A 24306-nucleotide genomic window follows, 5' to 3' on the forward strand; every position below is an offset into this window, starting at 1 on the left:
CTGGCCAACATTTACCCTTCAGCCAACGCCTGAGACAGATTCTCAGCTTGTTTATCACATGGCTATTTGTGAGATCCTGCTGTGCATAAATTGGCTGCCCTGTTTCCCTAATTACGGTAGTGACTATTGTGCTTCATTGGCTGCAAAGTGCTCTGGGACATCGTGCAAGGCGCTATGTGAATGCAAGTGAGGACACTTAACTGAGGGTCCCTAAGAATTGCACAGGTATCCTGCCTAATATGAAAAAAAGGAAAGCACATTCCTGTGGTGGGCAGTGTACGGGCTGTACTCAACCCGGTTAGATGTGATTCGACGATCGGGCAGCACTTGTTGAGCACTCCCGACTGCGCCAATAGCTACACTAACAGCCGATTTAAGAGAATCAGTCCAGCTTGCTAGAAGCGACAGACAGTCATACACAGAGACGCTCTCCCTGCTTCAATAAACCTACAAAACAAATCAGCCAGTGGCCGCCAGTACTGAAGGAGCATTTGCACCTACTGATAGATTTAGATAGGGGCAGATGTCCAGGACACAGAGAGTAGCAGCAGGAATAGGCCGTATGGCCCATTGAGCCTGCTCGGACATTCAGTACGATCATGGGGCACCCACAGCTCCTCTTGGGGGGTAGAGAATTTCAGATACTCACAACCCCTTGAGTGAAGCAGTTTCTGCACATCTTGGTCCGAAATGATCGGCCCCCTTGTCCTGAGACTAAGCACCCACCCCCCACCGTGTTTTTCCGATTCCCCGAGCAGCCCGAACAACCTCTCAGCGTCCACCCAGCGAGATGCTCATTACATTTAATTTCATTAGAACAATTTTATTTCCATTTCCATGTTCACCTTCTCTGCAATTTCATTAAAAAAAAAAGCAGCTCCCTGGGGTCTGATTTCTGTCATGAGGGAGCCATAGAAATGACAGTACAGCAAAGGGAGGGGCCATTCGGCCCCTCACAGGTGTACTGGCCCAGTGCCTGTCCTGACTGTAGAGGAGTTTATTCAGCAGCCTCTCTTGCTCTGGTTCCCTCCCTCAGCAGTGTTGGTGTTGTTTGCAGACCGGGGTAGGGGGAATTCCCAGGAAAAGCCATCCTGTTGAAGGTTAGAGGGGGGGAGGAAGAGCTTTAGGACAAGTCCCTTTCCAATGCTCTGAGCTCTGGACGCGGGGGGTTTTTTGCCTGGAGAAGGGGATAGGTGGAGAGGGCTGTCCTTTTTGCAGGGTCTGAGGGTGTTGGGGCAGGTACCAGGTCGGTCTCTGCTGGTCTCTTACCAGCCCCAGCCACCTCCTGTGTCTGTCTCTGCTGCCTGCCTCTCGCTTCAGCGCTTTCCGGGAAACAGAAGCGAAAGTAAAAGCGAGAAAGGGCGTCTGTCTGTGTGCAGCCAGCAGCGATCCGGAGCCTGGGCTGGGCTGGGCTGAGCTGGGCTGGGCTGGGGGACCCAGCTGTGTGAGGAGTGGGTTCAGTCTCTCCTGGATGCTGGAGATGGAAGCAGTCAGCAGTGTGTACAGGCTGTGTCTGATCCTCAGCCTCTGCTCACTCCCTGGTAAGCACCCTCTAAACTACTCTTCACCCTCATTGTGTGGGCAGGTGGCAGGGGGTCTGTCTGGAGGCAGAGTCTGTGGTACAGCCCCACCTGCTTCTGCCTCATCACTGTCAGGAGCTGCTTGTGTAACTGGATGAGTGATCCTGGGGTTTGGAGGGGGAGGAGGGGGAAGGATGTTCTTTTTGTTAAAATCCCAACACCAATGGACTGAAATAATGCAAAAGCAGGAAATTGCAGGAGGAACTCAGCAGGTCTGGCACAGATAGCGTCTGTGGAGGGAAAGACAGAGTTAACGTTTCGAGCCCTCCGTCAGGAATGACATGACATGCGGAGCCTGTGTCAGTCATGGTGATCGGGTCACTGCGGATTGCTGTTAAAAACCCACCCGCTTCCCTAGTGCCCCCTTAGGGGGACTTTGCCATCCTTACCCCAGTCTGGCCTACACGTGACTCTGGGCCCACAGCCAATGTGGTTGACTCTTAACTTGCCCTCAGTAACAGCCTAGCAAGTCACTCCGCTGTATTCAAGAAGGCAGCTCACCACCATCGTCCAGGGGCAGTTAGGGAGAATTGTGGAGGCTAGATCACTGAAAGTATTTAAAGAGGAGGTAGATATAAGAGCCTTTATAAGGCTCTGGTCAGACCACATTTAGAATATTGTGAGCAATTTTGGGCCCCGTATCTCAGGAAGGATGTGCTGGCCCTGGAGAGGGTCCAGAGGAGGGTCACGACAATGATCCCAGGAGTGAAAGGCTTAACATATGAGGAACGTTTGAGGACTCTGGGTCTATACTCGATGGAGTTTAGAAGGATGAGGGGGGATCTGATTGAAACTTACAGAATACTGAAAGGCTGGATAGAGTGGACGTGGGGAAGATGTTTCCATTAGTAGGAGAGACTAGGACCCGAGGGCACAGCCTCAGAGTAAAGGGAAGACCTTTTAGAACAGAGATGAGGAGAAACCTCTTTAGCCAGAGAGTGGTGAATCTATGGAATTCATTGCCACAGAAGGCTGTGGAGGCCAGGTCATTGAGTGTATTTAAGACCGAGATAGATAGGTTCTTGATTGGTAAGGGGATCAAAGGTTACGGGGAGAAGGCGGGAGAATGGGGTTGAGAAACTTATCAGCCATGATTGAATGGTGGAGCAGACTCGATGGGCCGAATGGTCTAATTTCTGCTCCTATGTCTTATGTCTTATATATTTTTAAAATACTGAGGAGTTGAGGGTTATGAGGAGTTGAGGGTTATGAGGAGTTAAGGGTTATGAGGAGTTGAGGGTTATGAGGAGTTGAGGGCTATGAGGAGTTGAGGGTTATGAGGAGTTGAGGGTTGTGAGGAGTTGAGGGTTATGAGGAGTTGAGGGTTATGAGGAGTTGAGGGCTATGATGAGTTGAGGGTTGTGAGGAGTTGAGGGTTATGAGGAGTTGAGGGTTATGAGGAGTTGAGGGCTATGAGGAGTTGAGGGCTATGAGGAGTTGAGGGTTATGAGGAGTTGAGGGTTGAGGAGTTGAGGGTTGTGAGGAGTTGAGGGTTATGAGGAGTTGAGGGTTATGAGGAGTTGAGGGCTATGAGGAGTTGAGGGCTATGAGGAGTTGAGGGTTATGAGGAGTTGAGGGTTGTGAGGAGTTGAGGGTTATGAGGAGTTGAGGGTTATGAGGAGTTGAGGGCTATGAGGAGTTGAGGGTTGAGGAGTTGAGGGTTATGAGGAGTTGGCACAAAAGAGGCGTTGAGGCCTGGGGCAGATCAGCCGTGATCTTATTGAATAGCAGGGCAGGCTTGAGGGGCCGAATGGTCTACTCCTGCTCCTATTTCTTATGTTCTTATAAACGTGAAGCTCACATATCCTCTGAAATTTGTTTTTGAAAAGTGCCCTGAGTCTCACTGTTTACTGAAGAGTTTTTTAGTTGTGTAGCTGAGAGCACAGAGACAGCTTACTTGCTGGCAGGGTCTAGATGGGCTGAATGGCCTTTTTTCTGGGTGGTATATTGCAGGTTCTAGTCTTGAGGCAGGGTTATGTTAGGACATGTATTCTGATCAGGCAGTCTGCAGTATAACCTGGCTTGTCCTTGGATTGTATTTATAGTACTGGCAATGATATAACCCCTAACTTCAGACTGATGCAGCACAGATCTGTGGATACATAATGAAAACCTGTAACTTTTGCTTATTAAACCGATTTAAATCCTGTGAGCACTACCTAGGAACAGGAGAGGGCCATTCGACCCATTGGGTCATTCAGTTAAAGCGTGGCTGGCCTGTAACTTTACTCCATTTTGTCTGCCTTGGCTTCATATCCCTCGATATTGTAGGGTTGCCAACCCACCAGCATTGCCCTGGGGTCACCACGAATACACTTCCAGGGAGAAAGATCAGAGGGACGTTTAGAAAAAAGTAAAAATTCCTTCTACTGTTTTGTGCATTAATTATAAAACCTGCTGCTGACAGGAAAGAAAAGGCTTTTTGACCCACAGTTGATGAGTTGCCCAGAATGACTGAGGAAGAGCTTTTGCAATTGGCTTTCCAATTGGCCACGGGAGGGCAGGACATCAATGATGGGCATGTTGTGTGACCAATGACAGCAGTTTGGGGGGGGGTGGGGGAGGCTATTGGCGGGAGGAAGTCATGTGATAAACCCTCCAGGAATTCATCCAGCCGGAGTTGGCAACTCTGTTTAAAACCTTGACCTCACAAAGAGATCTATCAGTCTCTGTTTTGTTTGACTTCCCAGCATCCACGATCTTTTGTGGGGAGAGAGAGAGAGATTCAGATTTCGAAAGAGCCCTTTGTGCAAATGAAACCACTTCCTGTTTTCACTCCTCACCAGCCTCAATGCTGATTTTTAGCTGCTTCCCTGATCCGAAAGAGAAACCTTCTAACCCTGTCAAGGGTTAGTCACCTCAAGCCTTGTTGGAGGAAGCCAGCTGCCCTTGTGACTTAACCCACTGAGTGCTGGCATCATTCTGGTGAACCTACGCTGCACCCACCCACCCCCACCACCCCCTCGAGGGCTTCCTGACAGCTGTGCAATGCCCACGACTGAAGCCAGTTACTCTAGATGGAGCTCTGTGCTCAGTGGAAGCATCATGTTCACAATTTTGCACTGCGGCTGAGGCTGAGGGTGCTGCAAGTCCCGGTTTAAACATCCATCCTGCCTCAGGTTCCGATCGGCTAAGTCCGCAGAGAGCCGTGATGGAGCAGCGAGAGAGGCGGAGGCTGGGATAGTCAGGCTGCGAGTGAAACAGTGCAGAGGGCCTGGCGAGAGCTTTCCTTCAGAGTCATGAGGCTGGAATTAAACAAAAAAGCCGCAACAACGTACAACCCCTCAGCGGGCCAGTACCAGAGCGGCAACTAACTAACGGCATTCTGCTTAAAGGGGAGGGTGAAATGAAACGACGGGTGTAAACAGCTTGTTAAAGGGGAGGGTGAGCTACACGCCTCACACAGTCAGTTAAAGGCGATCTGATCATTTATAATTGTAACCCGGAAACTAATTAATAGGAGAATACTGTCAATATATTCCCTTCAACATCTTTATAACCCTCAGTCAGACCACCCCATAGTCTGCGCTCCTCTAAAGAATACAGTCCCAGCTCGTTGGGTCGATCTTGATAAGACATTTTAAACTGCGACTTGACCCAGTGCAACTCCTCTGTGCCGTTGCCAGATATCATCCTCCAGGTGACAGGACACAAAAATGGAGGTCAGGTCAAGGTATAGCACAGCAACAAATTGACTGGCCTTCCCCAGAATTCATATACAACATATTCAGTGGAATAATGTGCGGGCATGAGCTACAATCTTGAAGAGTAAATGTGCCAACTACTCCTGAAGTACCAGATGTGCGACTTTATTTTAAAAATGAGTGTCGGTGGATCCGAGCAGATTAGAAAACAGGCAGAAATATACAGCAGTGGGAAGCTAAAACATTCATCACACACCTTCACATTCAACCCTAGTCCTCAGATAAACACTGATTACACAGCTAAATGTAATGGTTGGAACAAGAATGTGACACAGCCCCGGGGACCCCCTGTAAATACTGACACACTCCCCGGGGACCCCCTGTAAATACTGACACACTCCCCGGTAACCCCCCCTGTAAATACTGACACACTCCCCGGTGACCCCCTGTAAATACTGACACACTCCCCGGGACCCCCCTGTAAATACTGACACACTCCCCGGGACCCCCCTGTAAATACTGACACTCTCCCCAGGGACCCCCTGTAAATACTGACACTCTCCCCGGTAACCCCCCCTGTAAATACTGACATCCTCCCCGTGGACCCCCTGTAAATACTGACACACTCCCCGGGGACCCCCTGTAAATACTGACATACTCCCCGTGGACCCCCTGTAAATACTGACACACTCCCCGGGTATCCCCTGTAAATACTGACACACTCCCCGGGGACCCCCTGTAAATACTGACACACTCCCCGGGACCCCCTGTAAACACTGACACACTCCCCGGGGACCCCCTGTAAATACTGACACATTCCCAGGGACCCCCTGTAAATACTGACACACTCCCCGTGGACCCCCCCCTGTAAATACTGACACACTCCCCGGGGACCCCCCTGTAAATACTGACACACTCCCCGGTAACCCCCTGTAAATACTGACACACTCCCCGGTAACCCCCTGTAAATACTGACACACTCCCCGTGGACCCCCCCCTGTAAATACTGACACACTCCCCGGGGACCCCCCTGTAAATACTGACACACTCCCCGGTAACCCCCTGTAAATACTGACACACTCCCCGGGGACCCCCTGTAAATACTGACACACTCCCCGGTAACCCCCTGTAAATACTGACACACACCCCGTGGACCCCCCCCTGTAAATACTGACACACTCCCCGGGGACCCCCTGTAAATACTGACACACTCCCCAGGGACCCCCTGTAAATACTGACACACTCCCCAGGGACCCCCTGTAAATACTGACACACTCCCCGGGGACCCCCCTGTAAATACTGACACACTCCCCGGTAACCCCCTGTAAATACTGACACACTCCCCGGGGACCCCCTGTAAATACTGACACACTCCCCGGTAACCCCCTGTAAATACTGACACACTCCCCGTGGACCCCCCCCTGTAAATACTGACACACTCCCCGGGGACCCCCTGTAAATACTGACACACTCCCCAGGGACCCCCTGTAAATACTGACACACTCCCCAGGGACCCCCTGTAAATACTGACACACTCCCCGGAGACCCCCTGTAAATACTGACACACTCCCCGGGGACACCCCTGTAAATACTGACACAATCCCCGGGGACCCCCTGTAAATACTGACACTCTCCCCGGGGACCCCCCTGTAAATACTGACACACTCCCCGGGGACCCCCCTGTAAATACTGACACACTTCCCGGGACCCCCTGTAAATACTGACACACTCCCCGGGGACCCCCTGTAAATACTGACACACTCCCCGGGACCCCCTGTAAATACTGACACACTCCCCGGGGACCCCCTGTAAATACTGACACATTCCCCGGGGACCCCCTGTAAATACTGACACACTCCCCGGGGACCCCCTGTAAATACTGACACACTCCCCGGGGACCCCCTGTAAATACTGACACACTCCCCCGGGGACCCCCCTGTAAATACTGACACACTCCCCGGAGACCCCTGTAAATACTGACACACTCCCCCGGGGACCCCCCTGTAAATACTGACACACTCCCCGGGGACCCCCCTGTAAATACTGACATACTCCCCGGGACCCCTTGTAAATACTGACACACTCCCCGGGGACCCCCTGTAAATACTGACACACTCCCCGGGGACCCCCCTGTAAATACTGACATACTCCCCGGGACCCCTTGTAAATACTGACACACTGCCCGGTAACCCCCCCTGTAAATACTGACACACTCCCCAGGAAACCCTGTAAATACTGACATACTCCCCGTGGACCCCCTGTAAATACCGACACACTCCCCGGGGACCCCCTGTAAATACTGACACACTCCCCGGGGACCCCCTGTAAATACTGACACACTCCCCGGTAATCCCCCCTGTAAATACTGACACACTCCCCCGGTAACCCCCCCTGTAAATACTGACACACTGCCCGGTAACCCCCCCTGTAAATACTGACACACTCCCCAGGACCCCTTGTAAATACTGACACACTCCCCGGGGACACCCTGTAAATACTGACACACTCCCCGGGGACTCCCTGTAAATACTGACACACTCCCCGGTAACCCCCCCTGTAAATACTGACACACTCCCCGGGGACACCCTGTAAATACTGACACACTCCCCGGGACCCCCTGTAAATACTGACATACTCCCCGTGGACCCCCTGTAAATACTGACACACTGCCCGGTAACCCCCCCTGTAAATACTGACACACTCGCCGGTAACCCCCCCTGTAAATACTGACACACTCCCCGGGACCCCTTGTAAACACTGACACTCTCCCCGGGGACCCCTTGGAAACACTGACACTCTCCCCGGGGACCCCCTGTAAATACTGACACACTGCCCGGTAACCCCCCCTGTAAATACTGACACACTCCCCGGGGACCCCCCTGTAAATACTGACACACTCCCCGGGGACTCCCTGTAAATACTGACACACTCCCCGGGACACCCTGTAAATACTGACACACTCCCCGGGACCCCCCTGTAAATACTGACACACTCCCCGGGGACCCCCTGTAAATACTGACACACTCCCCGGGGACCCCCCTGTAAATACTGACACACTCCCCGGGGACCCCCCCTGTAAATACTGACACACTCCCCGGGGACTCCCTGTAAATACTGACACACTCCCCGGGGACCCCTTGTAAATACTGACACACTCCCCAGGGACCCCCTGTAAATACTGACACACTCCCCGGGGACCCCCCTGTAAATACTGACACACTCCCCGGGGACTCCCTGTAAATACTGACACACTCCCCGGGGACCCCCTGTAAATACTGACACACTCCCCAGGGACCCCCCCGTAAATACTGACACACTCCCCGGGGACCCCCTGTAAATACTGACACACTCCCTGGGACCCCCCTGTAAATACTTAAACACTCCCCGGGGACCCCCCTGTAAATACTGACACACTCCCCGGGTATCCCCTGTAAATACTGACACACTCCCCGGGGACCCCCCTGTAAATACTGACATCCTCCCCGTGGACACCCTGTAAATACTGATACACTCCCCGGGAACCCCCCTGTAAATACTGACACACTCCCTGAGGATCCCCTGTAAATACTGACACACTCCCCGGTAACCCCCCCTGTAAATACTGACACACTCCCCGGGGATCCCCTGTAAATACTGACACACTCCCCGGGGATCCCCTGTAAATACTGACACACTCCCCGGTAATCCCCCCTGTAAACACTGACACTCTCCCCGCGGACCCCCCTGTAAATACTGACACACTCCCCAGGACCCCCTGTAAATACTGACACACTCCCCAGGGACCCCCTGTAAATACTGACACACTCCCCGGGACCCCCTGTAAATACTGACACACTCCCCAGGACCCCCTGTAAATACTGACACACTCCCCGAGGACCCCCTGTAAATACTGACATACTCCCCGTGGACACCCTGTAAATACTGATACACTCCCCGGGAACCCCCCCTGTAAATACTGACACACTCCCCGGGGACCCCCTGTAAATACTGACACACTCCCCGGGACCCCCTGTAAATACTGACACACTCCCCGGGACCACCTGTAAATACTGACACACTCCCCGGGGACTCCCTGTAAATACTGACACACTCCCCGGGGACTCCCTGTAAATACTGACAGACTCCCCGGGGACCCCCCTGTAAATACTAACACACTCCCCGGGGACCCCCTGTAAATACTGACACACTCCCCGGGGACCCCCTGTAAATACTGACACACTCCCCGGGGACCCCCTGTAAATACTGACACACTCCCCGGGGACCCCCTGTAAATACTGACACACTCCCCGGACACTTCCTGTAAATACTGACACACTTCCCGGTAACCCCCCCTGTAAATACTGACATACTCCCCGGGGACCCCCCCTGTAAATACTGACACACTCGCCGGTAACCCCCCCTGTAAATACTGACACACTCCCCGGGGACCCCCCCTGTAAATACTGACACACTGCCCGGGGACCCCCTGTAAATACTGACACACTCCCCGGGGACCCCCTGTAAATACTGACACACTCCCCGGACACTTCCTGTAAATACTGACACACTTCCCGGTAACCCCCCCTGTAAATACTGACACACTGCCCGGTAACCCCCCCTGTAAATACTGACATACTCCCCGGGGACCCCCCCTGTAAATACTGACACACTCGCCGGTAACCCCCCCTGTAAATACTGACACACTCCCCGGGGACCCCCCCTGTAAATACTGACACACTCCCCGGGGACCCCCTGTAAATACTGACACACTCCCCGGGGACCCCCTGTAAATACTGACACTCTCTCCGGTAACCCCCCCTGTAAATACTGACACACTCCCCGGGGACCCGCTCTCCATATTGAGCCAGTTTGCGGACTCCTGATGTAAGCAATGGGGATTGACCGTTTAGTGCACACAATTTCGTTCTAGTTATTTTGGGCATAATCTGGCCACAATGAAGTGATGAACATGCCCTATGATGGCATTCCTCAGTGTTACTCCCAGTTCTGGATGTGTTTAACATGTCAGCCTGTAATGAGACCCTCCGTCCAGTGGTGGCAGTGCTGGACCTTAACTATTAAGGCGTGATTCGAGCGTGACATGATTACATGGAGAGTTAGCGTTATAAAATGGACATGGGATTTCCAATGCGAAACACTGACAGTCAGGACGTAAGATGTTTAATTTGTTTATGTAGAAACGGTACCGAACTTGAATATTGCTGAAAGGAGAACATGCTGCTAAAGGTTTTTCACCTCACACCCATCAGGACAATTTCGAGAGTGCGAGATTGGACTCGGTGTTAACCAGTCAGCAGCATCTTCCCCACTAGGATCAACTGTTGTGATCGTTTGATAATTGACACCCTTCTGAGGCTTTTGCAACATGTCTCTCTTCAGAAATCTGTGTACAGGTGGTGTGTGACTGGACGATGACAGCACTAACATCTTATATTCGTTATAGATAGTGCCCTTAACATATCAAAACATCTCAAGGCTTTTCACAGGAACTTTATAAAACACAATATGACACCAAGACCCATAAGGATATGTTATGTGAGGTGACCAAGAGCTTGGTGAAATAGGGTGGTTTTCAGGAGAGCTTTCAAAGAGTGAGGTAGAGAGGCGGAGAGGTTTAGGGAGGGAATTCCAGAGCTTGGAGCCCAGGGAACTGAAGGCACGGCCGCCCACAGAGGAGTGATTCAAAGCGGGATGTACAATAGGCCAGAATTAGAGGAGCGCAGATATCTCGGAGGGTTGCGGGACTGGTCACTGGGAGTGTACCCATCACTGGCAATAGGGAGGAAGCATCACATGAAAGCTCAAACTAAACTTTGGAGGTGAGGAAGGGAATCATTTTGACTCAAGATTAGAATTGGTACAATGATCAGAAGATCACAAGAATATAGGAGCAGGAGTAGGCCTCTTGGGTCTGCTGCTCCATTCAATAAGATCATGGCTGATCTGATTGTGGCCTTAACTCCACTTTCCTGTCTGCACCGCCCCCCTCATAACCCTCGACCCCCTCGTCGGTCAGAAATCTATCTAACTCGGCCTTGAATATATTCAGTGACCCAGTCTCCGCTGCTCTCTGAGGGAGAGAATTCCAAACACTAACGGCCCTCTGAGAGGAGAGATTCCTCCTCATTTCCCTCTTAAATGGGAGGCCTCTTATTCTGAAACTGTACCCCTCGTTCTAGAATCCCCTCCCCCCCCCTACCCATGAGGGGAAACACCCTCTCAGCATCAACCCTGTGAAACCCACACAGGGCCTTCTATGTTTCAATAAGATCCCCTCTCATTCTTCTAAACTCCAATGAGTATAGGCCCAACCTGCTCAACCTTTCCTCATCCCAGGAATCAGCCAAGTGAACCTTCTCTGAATTGCCTCCAATGCAAATACATTCCTCCTTAAGTGGAGAGGCCAAAATTGTAGCCAGTCCTCCAGGTACTGCCACCCTGTTCACTAATGTTGACAAGCGCCATGTCTTTCTCTTCACAGTGATGAGCCTCGACAGTTTGTTGGAGCGTGGCATGCTGGTGGAGTGCTGGTTTGTGGAGGAAGGTGGTGGAAAGAGCGGCTTCCCCAACTCCATTGCCCAGGATCCAGCTCTCCTGTTCCTTCGCCAAGTCCCCTACCGAAATGGGGAGGAGGAAGTACTGCCCTTGGATCTGGCTCTGGCTTCAGAGCTGAAGCCTGGCATGCTCTTTGATGTGAGAGGTAAGACAGGAGATTCCAAAATCCCAATCGAGTGCTAAACGCTTGTTACGTAGAAGCGACTGGATCAAGTAATCGTTTGTGCACGACTACAACTGTCCTACAGGGTTCCTATCTCACAAACTGTGTCCGTGGACCGAGCAAGCTGATAATTATCAAAGTTGGGACACACCAGACCGTGCCTGATCTTGACAGTAGCTTTAAACCCTCTTGTCCCAGGGCACGAGACAGTCTGTTGCTTCCCTCAGCATGAACTGCTAAGAGTTGTCCACACTTTAGTTTGTTCCTCCCCGAACCTGAAACGACATACTGTGTGACTCTTGTCACAACTACCAATGAAATCATTGCACCAATGGAGAGTTCCTCAGAGAGGACAAGCAACCTCAAGTGGCTAATACAATTGGAGTAAGCTAAAGGCCCTCGATCTAACTGAGGGATTATTACCTCCTTATCGTCTAAGTGCATTCCTTCTCCAGATGTGGGGCGTTGCAGGATTGCTCTAGCCCTGTCATGTATTTTCCCCTCCTAATGACATGTTGCGCCGCAGGAACTAATGAGGAACTCTTAAAACTTTTTTAAATAGACAGTTAAACCATACGATGTGTGTATTAATCGGACAGTAAAACAATGTTTAAGCAGATTGATAAAAGCAACCCTCCCTGTTCAGACAATATAGCTTCTTGCTTCATCAAAGTGAGATGACACTGAACCACTGACCATCAGAACCAGAAGCAGAAGGTGGCCATTCGGCCCCTCGAGCCTGCTCCGCCATTCAATAAGATCTGATTGTGGCTTTAACTCCAAATTCCTGGCTGCCCCCCACTCATAACCCTCAACTCCCTCGTCGATCAAAAATCTCCCTAACTCAGCCTCGAATATGTTCAATAACCCAACCTCCACTGCTCTCTGTGAAAGAGAATGCTAAAGATTAATGATCCTTTGAAAGAAAAGATTCCTCCTCATCTCCGTCTTCTATGGGCGATCTCTGATTTTGAAACTGTGCCCCCTAACCCTAGAATCCCCCACAAGGGGAAGCATCCTCTTGTCATCCACCCTGTCAATCCCCTCAGAATCTCTCATTCTTCGATACTCCAATGACCTGCTCAACATTTCCTGGTAAGACAAACTCATTCATCCAAAGAATCAATCGAGTGAATCTTCTCTGAAATGCCTCCAGTGCAAGTACGTCTCTCCTCAAGTAAAGATTTTTGTAAATATTTCACACATCTTCTGCACACCTGTGAAGCAAGCTTGATAGAATCAGCCATGATCTCTCTCCCTCCCTCTCTCTCACACTGACACTCTCTCACACACACACACATTCTCACACGCACACGCAATCACACACACACTCACACTGACACTCTCTCACACACACACATACCCCCACACACTCCCACACACACACACGCAATCACACACACACTCACACTGACACTCTCTCACACACACACACACACACATACCCCCACACACTCTCACACACACACTCACACGCACACACGCAATCACACACACACTCACACTGACACTCTCTCACACACACACACACACATACCCCCACACACTCTCACACACACACTCTCACACACTCACACACACACACACACGCAATCACACACACACTCACACTGACACTCTCTCACACACACACACACATACCCCCACACACACTCACACACACACTCACACGCACACACGCAATCACACACACATTCACACTGACACTCTCTCACACACACACACACACATACCGCCACACACTCTCACACACACACTCTCACACACTCACACACACACACACGCAATCACACACACACTCACACTGACACTCTCTCACACACACACACACACATATACCCCCACACACTCTCTCACACACACACATACCCCCACACACTCTCACACACACACACACTCTCACACACACACTCACACTGACACTCTCTCACACACACACACACACACACATACCCCACACACTCTCACACACACACTCTCACACACTCACACACACACACACGCAATCATACAAACACTCACACTGACACTCTCTCTCACACACACACACACACATACCCCCACACACACTCACACACACACACGCACATACGCAATCACACACACTCTCACACTAACACTCTCTCACACACACACACACCCACACATACCCCCACACACTCTCACACACGCACACACACACTCACACACACACACGCAATCACACACACTCACACTGACACTCTCTCACACACACGCAATCACTCACACTGACACACACACACACACACACACGCACACACTCACACGCAATCACACACACACTCACACTGACACTCACACACACACACACACACACATACCCCCACACACTCTCACACACTCACACGCACACACGCAATCACACAGTCACACTGACACTCTCGCACACACACACACACCCACACATACCCCCGCACACTCTCTCACACACACACACTCTCACACACACACACACACACGCAATCACACACACACTCACACTGACACTCTCTCACACACACACACGCAATCACACACACACTCACACTGACACTCTCTCACACACACACACGCAATCACACACACACTCACACTGACACACTCTCACACACACACACATACCCCCACACACTCACACACAGACACACACACACCCCCCCACACATACACCCACACACTGTCACACACACTCTCACACACACACTCACACTGACACTCTCTCACACACACACACACCCACACATACCCCCACACACTCTCACACACGCACACTCACACAATTTAACATGGCAATCTGAAGGCATGGTTGAGATTCCTTCACTTGGTTATAGAGTCATAGAGGTCTATAGCACAGAAAAAGGCCCTTCGGCCCATCGAGCCTGCGCCGGTCAAACAAGTACCTAACTATTCTAATCCCATTTTCCAGCACTAGCCCCATAGCCTTGTATGCCATGTGGCATCGCAAGTGCACATCCAAATACTTCTTAAATGTTATGAAGGTTTCTGCCTCTACCACCCTTTCAGGCAGTGAGTTCCAGATTCCCACCACCCTCTGGATGAAAAAATTCTTCCTCACATCCCCTCTAAACCTCCTGCCCCTTACCTTAAATCTATGCCCCCTGGTTATTGATCCCTCCACCAAGGGGAAAAGTTCCTTCCTGTCTACCCTATCTGTGCCCCTCACAATTTTATACACCTCAATCATGTCCCCCCTCAATCTCCTCTGCTCCAGAGAAAATAACCCTAGTCTATCCAATCTCTCCTCCATAACTAAAACTCTCCAGCCCAGGCAACATCCTGGTAACTCTCCTCTGCACTCTCTCTAGTGCAATCACTTCCTTCCTATAATGCGGATTCCAGAACTGCACACAATACTCTAGCTGTGGCCTAACCAGCGTTTTATACAGTCCAGCATAACCTCCCTGCTCTTATATTCTATGCCTTGGCTAATAAAGGCAAGTATCCCATATGCCATCTTAACCGCCTTATCTACCTGTCCCGCTACCTTAAGGGACCGGTGGACATGTACACCAAGGTCCCTCTGATCCTCAGTACTTCCCAGGGTCCTACCATTCATCGTGTATTCCCGTGCCTTGTTTGCCCTGCCCAAGTGCATCACCTCACACTTATCCGGATTAAATTCCATTTGCCACCGATCAGCCCATCTGACCAGCCCGTCTATATCCTCCCGTAATCTAAGGCTATCCTCCTCACTATTTACCACCCCACCAATTTTCATGTCATCCATGAACTTACTGATCAACCCACCTACATTCAAGTCTAAATTGTTTATATATACCACAAACAGCAAGGGACACAACACCGGTCCCTGTGAAACCCCACTGGACACAGGTATCCAGTCACAAAAACACCCCTCGACCATCACCCTCTGCTTCCTGCCACTCAGCCAATTCTGGATCCAATTTGCCAAATGCCTTGGATCCCATGGGCTCTTACCTTTGTTATCAGTCTCCCATGTGGGACCTTATCAAAAGCCTTGCTGAAGTCCAAGTAGACTACGTCAAATGCATTGCTCACATCTACACACCTGGTCACCTCCTCGAAAAATTCAATTAAATTGGTCAGACATGACCTCCCCTTAACAAAACCATGCTGACTGTCCTTGATTAATCCCTGCCTCTCCAAGTGTAGATTAATTCTGTCCCTCAGAATTGCTTCTAATAGTTTCCCCACCACTGAGGTTAGACTGACTGGCCTGTAGTTCCCTGGTTTATCCCTTCCTCCCTTCTTGAACATTGGCTGTCCTCCAGTCCTCTGGCACCTCTCCTGTGGCCAGAGAGGTATTGAAAATTATTGCCAGCGCCCCTGCTATCTCCACCCTTGCCTTTCCTAGCATGGGTTAGTTAAGTATGGAGTACCTTCCCTTCCTGTTCTGTGCAACAGCCATGCAGTGTAATTCCTGACCTCAGAAGAATGCTGTTAGTGCACCAATGTGACCCTCCCGTCTGACACGGAATGTTTCTTGTAGTGAAATGTACAATTACCCCATTAATTCATGTACTTGTTTTCCTCTTCTCTACCTCTTTTTCACTGAACAGATGATTCAAGAATCACCGCTCACCCCGGTTTCAAACAGCCTAGACATCCAAGTAAAAAGCCGCACTGTGAGATTAATAGGTATGCCCCCCAAGATTCCAGTGTGATCTGGGCCACTCACCTGACTAAGGATGAGAGGACACCTGCCTACCACTCCAGCACCTGGTTTTGCAGCCACCTTCAGACTTCTGATCATTCATTCAGTGTGGCCAGTGTCCATCGGGTCACCTCGGGCCCCAGAGGAGCAGAGGACACCTCCCCACAACAGACATCAGGTATTGTGAACCGAGGGTTCCCGCTGACTGGGCCTCCTATATCTAACCCAACTCTGGCCCAATATCTGGCCCAACTCCGTTCAATGTCCTGCTCTTACTCAGCATACATCATAATTAGCAGGGACAGTGACATTGGACTTAAGAGTTCCTCAAGCTGCCCATCACTGTTTGGGCCTGTTGTAGATTAATTGATAGAGATTGATTGCTATGATTAATTAACAATTCCATTATCTTTGTAACATGCGACAATCCTGGTAGAAAGTGAACGAGATGAGCCTTCCTGGTGCATATCCAGCAATTCCTACATTCCGAAGTAACCTGATGCTATGTCATTCCCTCCCTTCAATTATTCCGTTTTTACGATTTTTATGAGGAGTTTAAAGAATAGATATTTCTAGTGGCAAGAGGATTTGTAACCAGAGAGCACAGATTAGCAAGGTAATTAGCAAGAAATATAAAAGCAGACAGTAGGAGCTTCTACAAGGATATAAAAAGGAAGAGAGTAGCTAAAGTGAGTATTGGTTCCTTAGAGGATGAGACTGGGGAATTAATAATTGCAAACAAGGATGTAGCAGAGGCTTTGTATCTGTCTTCGTGATAGAAGACACTAAAAGGACCCCATAATAACAGCAGAAAATTAAGGGGCAAAGGGGAACGAACAACATAAAATAATCGAGATCATGAGACGCTGACAAGCTCCCTGGACCCGATGGACTGCATTTTGTAAAATTCATGTAGCATCGCTGGCTGGGCCAGCATTTATTGCCCATCCCTAATTGCCCTTGAGAAGGTGGTGGTGAGCTGCCTTCTTGAACCGCTGCAGTCCCTGTGGTGTAGGTACATCCACAGTGCTGTTAGGGAGGGAGTTCCAGGATTTTGACCCAGCGACAGTGAAGGAACGGCCGATATATTTCCAAGTCAGGATGGTGAGTGACTTGGAGGGGAATTTCCAGGTGGTGGTGTTCCCATCTATCTGCTGCCCTTGTCATTCTAGATGGTAGCAGTCAGGGGTTTGAAAGGTGCTGTCGAAGGAGCCTTGGTGAATTCCTGCAGGGCATCTTGTAGATGGTACACACACTGCTGCTACTGTGCGTCGGTGGTGGAGGGAGTGAATGTTTGTGGATGGGGTGCCAATCAAGCGGGGCTGCTTTGTCCTGGACGGTGTCAAACTTTTTGAGTGTTATGGGAGCTGCACTCATCCAGGCAAGTTGGGAGTATTCCATCACACTCCTGACTTGTGCCTTGTAGATGGTGGACAGGCTTTGGGGAGTCAGGAGGTGAGTTACTCATCACTGGATTCCTAGCCTCTGACCTGCTCTTGTAGCCACAGGATTTATATGGCTGGTCCAGTTCAGTTTCTGGTCAATGGTAACCCCCAGGGTGTTGATAATGGGGGATTCAGCGATGGGAATGCCATTGAATGTCAAGGGGTGATGGTTAGATTCTCTCTTGTTGGAGATGGTCATTGCCTGACACTTGTGTGGCACGAATGTTACTTGCCACTTGTCAGTCCAAGCCTGGATATTGTCCAGGTCTTGCTCCATTTGGACATGGACTGCTTCAGTATCTGAGGAGTTGCGAATGGTGCTGAACATTGTGCAATCATCAGTGAACATCCCCACTTCTGACTTTATGTTGGAAGGAAGGTTATTGATGAAGCAGCTGAAGATGGTTGGGCCAAGGACACTACCCTCATGAACTCCAGTGATGTCCTGGAGCTGAGATAACTGACCTCCAACAACCACAACCATATTCCTTTGTGCTAGGTATGACTCCAACCAGTGGAGAGTTTTCCCCCTGATTCCCATTGACACCAGTTTTGCTCGGGCTCCTTGATGCCACACTCGGTCAAATGCAGCCTTGATGTCAAGGGCAGTCACTCTCACCTCACCTCGGGAGTTCAGCTCTTTTGTCCATGTTTGAACCAAGGCTGTAATGAGGTCAGGAGCTGGGTGGCCCTGGCAGAACCCAAACTGGGCGTCAGTGAGCAGGTTATTGCTGAGCAAGTGCCACTTGATAGCACTGTTGATGACCCCTTCCATTACTTTACTGATGATGGAGAGTAGACAAATGGGACAGTAAGTGGCCGGGTTGGATTTGTCCGGCTTTTTGTGTACAGGACATACCCGGGCAATTTTCCACATAGCCGGGTAGATGCCAGTGTTGTAGCTGTACTGGAACAGCTTGGCTAGGGGCACGGCAAGTTCTGGAGCACAAGTCTTCAGCACTATTGCTGGAATATTGTCAGGGCCCTTAGCCTTTGCAGTATCCAGTGCCTTCAGCTGTTTCTTGATATCACCTGGAGTGAATTGAATTGGCTGAAGACTGGCATCTGTGATTCTGGGGACCACTGGAGGAGGCCAAGTTGGATCATCCACTCAGCACTTCTGGTTGAAGATTGTTACAAATGTTTCAGCCTTATCTTTTGCACTGAGGTGCTGGTCTCCCCCATCTTCGAGGATGGGGATATTTGTGGAGCCTCCCCCTCCAGTGAGCTGTTTAATTGTCCTCCACCATTCATAACTGGATGTGGCAGGACTGCAGAGCTTAGATCTGATCCGTTGGTTGTGGGATCACTTAGTTCTGTCTATCACTTGCTACTTATGCTGTTTGGCATGCAAGTAGTCCTGTGGTATAGCTTCACCAGATTGACACCTCATGTTTAGGTGTGCCTGGTGCTGCTCCTGGCATGCCCTCCTGCACTCTTCATTGAACCAGGGTTGATCCCTGGCTTGATGGTAATGGTAGAGGGGGGGATATACCAGGCCATGAGGTTACAGATTGTGTTCGAGTACAATTCTGCTGCTGCTGATGGCCCACAGCACCTCATGGTTGCCCAGTTTTGAGTTGCTAGATCTGTTTAAACTCTATCCCATTTAGCACGGTGGTAGTGCCACACAATACGATGGAGGGGATCCTCAATGTGAAGGCGGGACTTCAGACTTTGTCTCCACAAGGACAGATACATCTGCAGCAGGCAGGTTGTTTAAGAAAGGAAGGAGGCAGAAAGCAGGGAACTAAAGGCACCTGTCATTAGGAAAATGCTGGAATCCATTATTAAGGCATAGTGGTATTGTCACGGGACTAGTAATCCAGCGGCCCAGGTTAATGCTCTGGGGAGAAGGGTTCAAATCCCATCATGGCAGCTGGTAGAATTTGTATTCAAGTAATAAACCTGGAATTGAAAGCTAGTCTCAGTAATGGTGACCAGGAAAACATTGTCAATTGTCGTAAAAAAACCCATCTGGTTCCCTTTAGGGAGGGAAATCTGCCATCCTTACCTAATCTGGCCTACATGTGACTCCAGACCCACAGCAGACCCTCGTCAGCCGCTCAAGGGCAATTAGGGATGGGCAATAAATGCTGACCTTGCCAGCAACGCCTACATCCCATGAAAAAATAGAAAATACATTAAGGCAGACTCAATATGTTTTTGTGAAAGGGAAAGCGTGTTTGAAAAATGTATTAGAGCCCTTTGAGGCTGTAGCAGACTGGTTGGATAAAGGGGAACCAGTGAATGTGATGTACTTGGATTTCCAAAGGCACCTGATAAGGTGCCGCATAAAAGGATAAAATCGGAGTCAGTCCTGAAGAAGAGTCATTCAGACTAGAAACGTTAACTCTGCCTTCCTCTCCACAGACGCTGTCGGACCTGCTGAGTTTTTCCAGCAATTTTTGTTTCTGGTTCAGGTTTCCAGCATACGCAATATTTTGCTTTTATTTTATTATAGGAGCTTATGGTGTTGGGGATAATGTAATAGCGTGGGGAAATGGATAATGAGCAGCCAACAGAGAGGGTCATTTTCAGTGGAGTTCCCCAGGGATCTGTGCTGGGGCCTTGACTATTTACAATCGATATTAATGACCTGGGTGAAGGGACCCAGTATATTGTAGCCAAATTTGATGACAATACAAAGAGATGGAGGAAAATAAGTTGTAAGGAGGATACAAAGAGTCTGCAGAGGAATATAGACAGGTTAAGTGAGTGGGCAAAAACTTGGCAGATGGAATAAAATGTGGGAAAATGTGAGGTTATGCACTTTGACAGAAAGAAGGGAAAAGCCAGGGATCTGCGTGTGCTCATGAATGAGTCACAAGTTTTAGCAAGTAATTAGGAAGGCAAATTGAATGTTAGCCTTTAATGCAAGGGATAGGAGTACAAAAGTAGGGGACTGTTCCAAAGAATAGTTGTACTGGACTCAAAATGTTAAAATAGGTGGGAAAGTAAGTTGCAATGAAGAAATAAGAAATTTACAAATGGATATGGACAGGTTAGGTGAATGGGCCAAAATCTGGCAGATGGAGTTTAACGTGGATAAGTGTGCGGTTATCCATTTTGGTCAGAAGAATAAAAAGGCGACTTATTATTTAAATGGAGAGAAACTTCAGAATGCTTCAGTGCAGAGGGATCTGGGCGTCCTCGTGCATGAATCGCTGAAAGCTAGTATGCAGGTACAGCAGGTAATAAGGAAGGCAAATGGAATTTTGGCATTTATTGCTAAAGGAATAGAGTATAAAAATAGGGAAGTTTTGTTGCAAATGTACAAGGCATTGGTGAGACTGCACCTGGAGTACTGTGCACAGTTTTGGTCCCCTTACTTGAGGAAGGATGTAGTTGCACTGGAGGTGGTTCAGAAGAGGTTCACTAGATTGATTCCAGAGATGTGGGGCTTGTCTTATGAGGAGAGATTGAGCAGTTTAGGCCTATACTCACTAGAGTTTAGAAGGTTGAGAGGAGATCTAATTGAGGTATATAAGATGCTAAAGGGGATAGACAAAGTAGACGTGGAGCGGATGTTTCCCCTTGTGGGGCATTCTAGAACGAGAGGCCATAGTTTTAGGCTAAGGGGTGATAGATTTAAATCAGAGATGAGGAGGAATTACTTTTCTCAAAGGGTTGTGAATCTGTGGAATTCGCTACCTCAGAGTGCAGTGAATGCTGGGACGCTGAATAAATTTAAGGAGGAGATAGACAGATTTTTAATTAGTAACGGGTTGAAAGGTTATGGGGAGAGGGCGGGAAATTGGAGTTGAGGCCGAAATGAGATCAGCCATGATCGTAATGAATGGCAGGGCAGGCTCGAGGGGCTGAATGGCCTACTCCTGCTCCTAGTTCTTATGTTCTTAACTCTGTCTCTGTCTCCACTAATGCTGCCAGACCTGCTGAGTTTTTCCTCACTTTCAGTTTTCATGATATGAAAGTAGGCAAGTCTTGCCACAGCTTTACAGGACATTGGTTGAGACTGCACCTAGAGTACTGCCTGCAATTTTAGCCTCCTTACTTAAAAATACTTGCTTTGGAGGCAGTTCAGAGAAGGTTAACCAGGCTGATTCCTGGGTTGAAAGGGTTGTCCTTTGAAGAAAGATTGAGTAGTTTGGGCCTCTACTCAATGGAGTTTAGAAGAAAGAGAGGTGATTTTGAGTATTGCTGAAAACAGACATTTTATTTGTCGAAGCTTTTTGTGTTGCACTCATCAGGACAATTCGCAAGAGGATGTCAGGAGAAAACAACAAATTTATACTGCATGAAAAGAGAATGCTGATTGGTCGGTAAGTGGATTCTGATTGGTAGAGGCGTTGCCATGGAGAATGCACCAGTTGATGGTGACATTGGCATTTCTTGCGAATTGTCCTGATGAGTGCAAGACCAAAAGCTTCAACAAAAACTGTCCCTTTTTTCAGCATTACTGAAGTTCTTTAATACTAAACAACTAAGAGGTGATTTTATTGAAACATAAGGTTTTGAGGAGGTTTGACAGGGCAGGTGCATGAGAGGATGTTTCCTCTTGTTGGGGGGGACTCTGCACTAGGAGGCACAGTTTAAAAATGTGAGGCCTTCCCATTTAAGGTGGAAGTAAGGAGGAATCTTTTCTCTCAGGGAGTCGTTTGTGTTTGGTACTCTCTCCCCCATCGAGCGCTGGAGGCTGGCTCATTGAATATATTCGAGGCTGAGTTGGACAGAATTTTGATCGACCAGGGAGTGAAGGGTTATGGGGAGCAGACAGGAAAGGAGTTAAGACCACAATCAGATCAGCTGTGATCTCGTAGAATTGTGGATCAGGCTCGAGGGGCCGAATGGCCTACTCATGCTCCCAATCCTTATGTTCTTATAATTTTTTTAATTCATTCATGGGATGTGGGCATCACTGGCAAGACCAACATTCATTGCCCTAATTGCCCTTGAACTGAGTGACATGTTGGGGCATTTCAGAGGGGCAATTAGGGGACATTGCTGTGGGTCTGGAGTCACATGTAGGCCGGACCGGGTCACAATGACAGATTTCCTTCCCGAAAGGGCAACCGTGAACCTGATGGGCTTTTACAACATTTATTGTGACTGAGACTAACATTTTGTTCCAGATATTAGATAATTAATTGGTGGGGTTTTGAACTCATGTCTCTGCATTATTCCGGACCTCTGGTCTATGCTGCTGTTCCCTTGCCAAAAGAAGCAGAGAGGGGAGGAGGAATGTTAAGTTTTATTTTAACGCAGCGAGCTATCTGAAAGGGTGCTGGATGCAGGTTCAATAGTAATTTTCATAAGGGAATGGGATAAACACTTGAAAGCAAAAAAAAGAATGTGCTGGAGAAAGAGAAGGGGAGTGTGAATAAACAAACCGCCGTGTGATAATAACTAGACAGTCTATTTTTTGTGACGTTGATTGAGGGATAAAAATCATCCAGGACACAGGCTCCCTCCTGATTTTCGTCGAAATAGTGGCTGTGGGATTGTCTGTGTCCATCTGAGAGGTCAGGCAGGGCCTCAATCCCATTGAAAGATGGCACCTCCAACAGTACCGCAGTCCATCAGCGCTGCGCTCGATTGCTGTGCTCAAGTCCTGGAGCAGGGTTTGAAATACAACCTTTCAATTCACTGAGCCAAAATCGTGACTATATTTTCAAAGGACTCCATTGGCTGTAAAGCACTTTGGGCCATGCTGAAGTTGTGGAAGACGCCAACTAAACGTCAGTCGTTCTCTCCATGAGTTCCATGCTTCTAGCTCTGACCTTTCTTTCACAGTTGTCCTGAATGTTTTCACCCGCACACCATCTCTGAAGACGGAACTGAAACGGGATGTGCTGCTGGATTGTGGCTTCGCCATGGACAGGAAGACTGGCTTCGCGGTGGAGTGGCGCTATCAGTTTAAGGGCAGCGGGCACCTGGTGTACGCGTACAATGGGGCCCAAGACCGGGTGGACATGGCGGAGGAAGGGACTGAAATGTTCTTCTACGAGATCCACAGTCACGGAAACGCCTCACTCCTGATTCGCAATGTTGACGTGAGGCACGAAGGAAGCTACATCTGTACAGTTTATATGCCCAACCTGCACGCACAGCAGTCCATTGACCTCGATGTCGCAGGTATAGTCAACAGGCCGATTGTGAATAGATCCTGTTAGATCTCCAGTACTGCAGGTGGAAAGTGGATAACAAGAAGGGTGCTCTCCGAGATGTGGGCAAGGAAAATGCGACAGGAAATGCCTAACAGGCAGTAGAACAAAAGATGTTCATAGCACACGCGGAGGCCCTT

The 24306-nt window shown here is 49.4% G+C and overlaps 1 protein-coding gene across 1 annotated transcript; it reads left to right on the plus strand.

Annotated features, from left to right (window-relative positions):
- Positions 1-1369: 1369 nt before the first annotated feature.
- On the plus strand, positions 1370-24137 carry LOC144674959 (tapasin-like; the record flags this gene model as incomplete). Its single annotated transcript, XM_078536050.1, has 4 exons — positions 1370-1541; positions 11706-11924; positions 16502-16774; positions 23796-24137. Coding segments are annotated over exons 1-4 (904 nt in total), but the record flags the coding sequence as incomplete, so codon positions are not given.
- Positions 24138-24306: the final 169 nt, after the last annotated feature.

Source organism: Cetorhinus maximus, unplaced genomic scaffold, assembly GCF_964194155.1.
Source record: "Cetorhinus maximus unplaced genomic scaffold, sCetMax3.hap1.1 HAP1_SCAFFOLD_868, whole genome shotgun sequence".
NCBI classification, from domain to species: domain Eukaryota; kingdom Metazoa; phylum Chordata; class Chondrichthyes; order Lamniformes; family Cetorhinidae; genus Cetorhinus; species Cetorhinus maximus.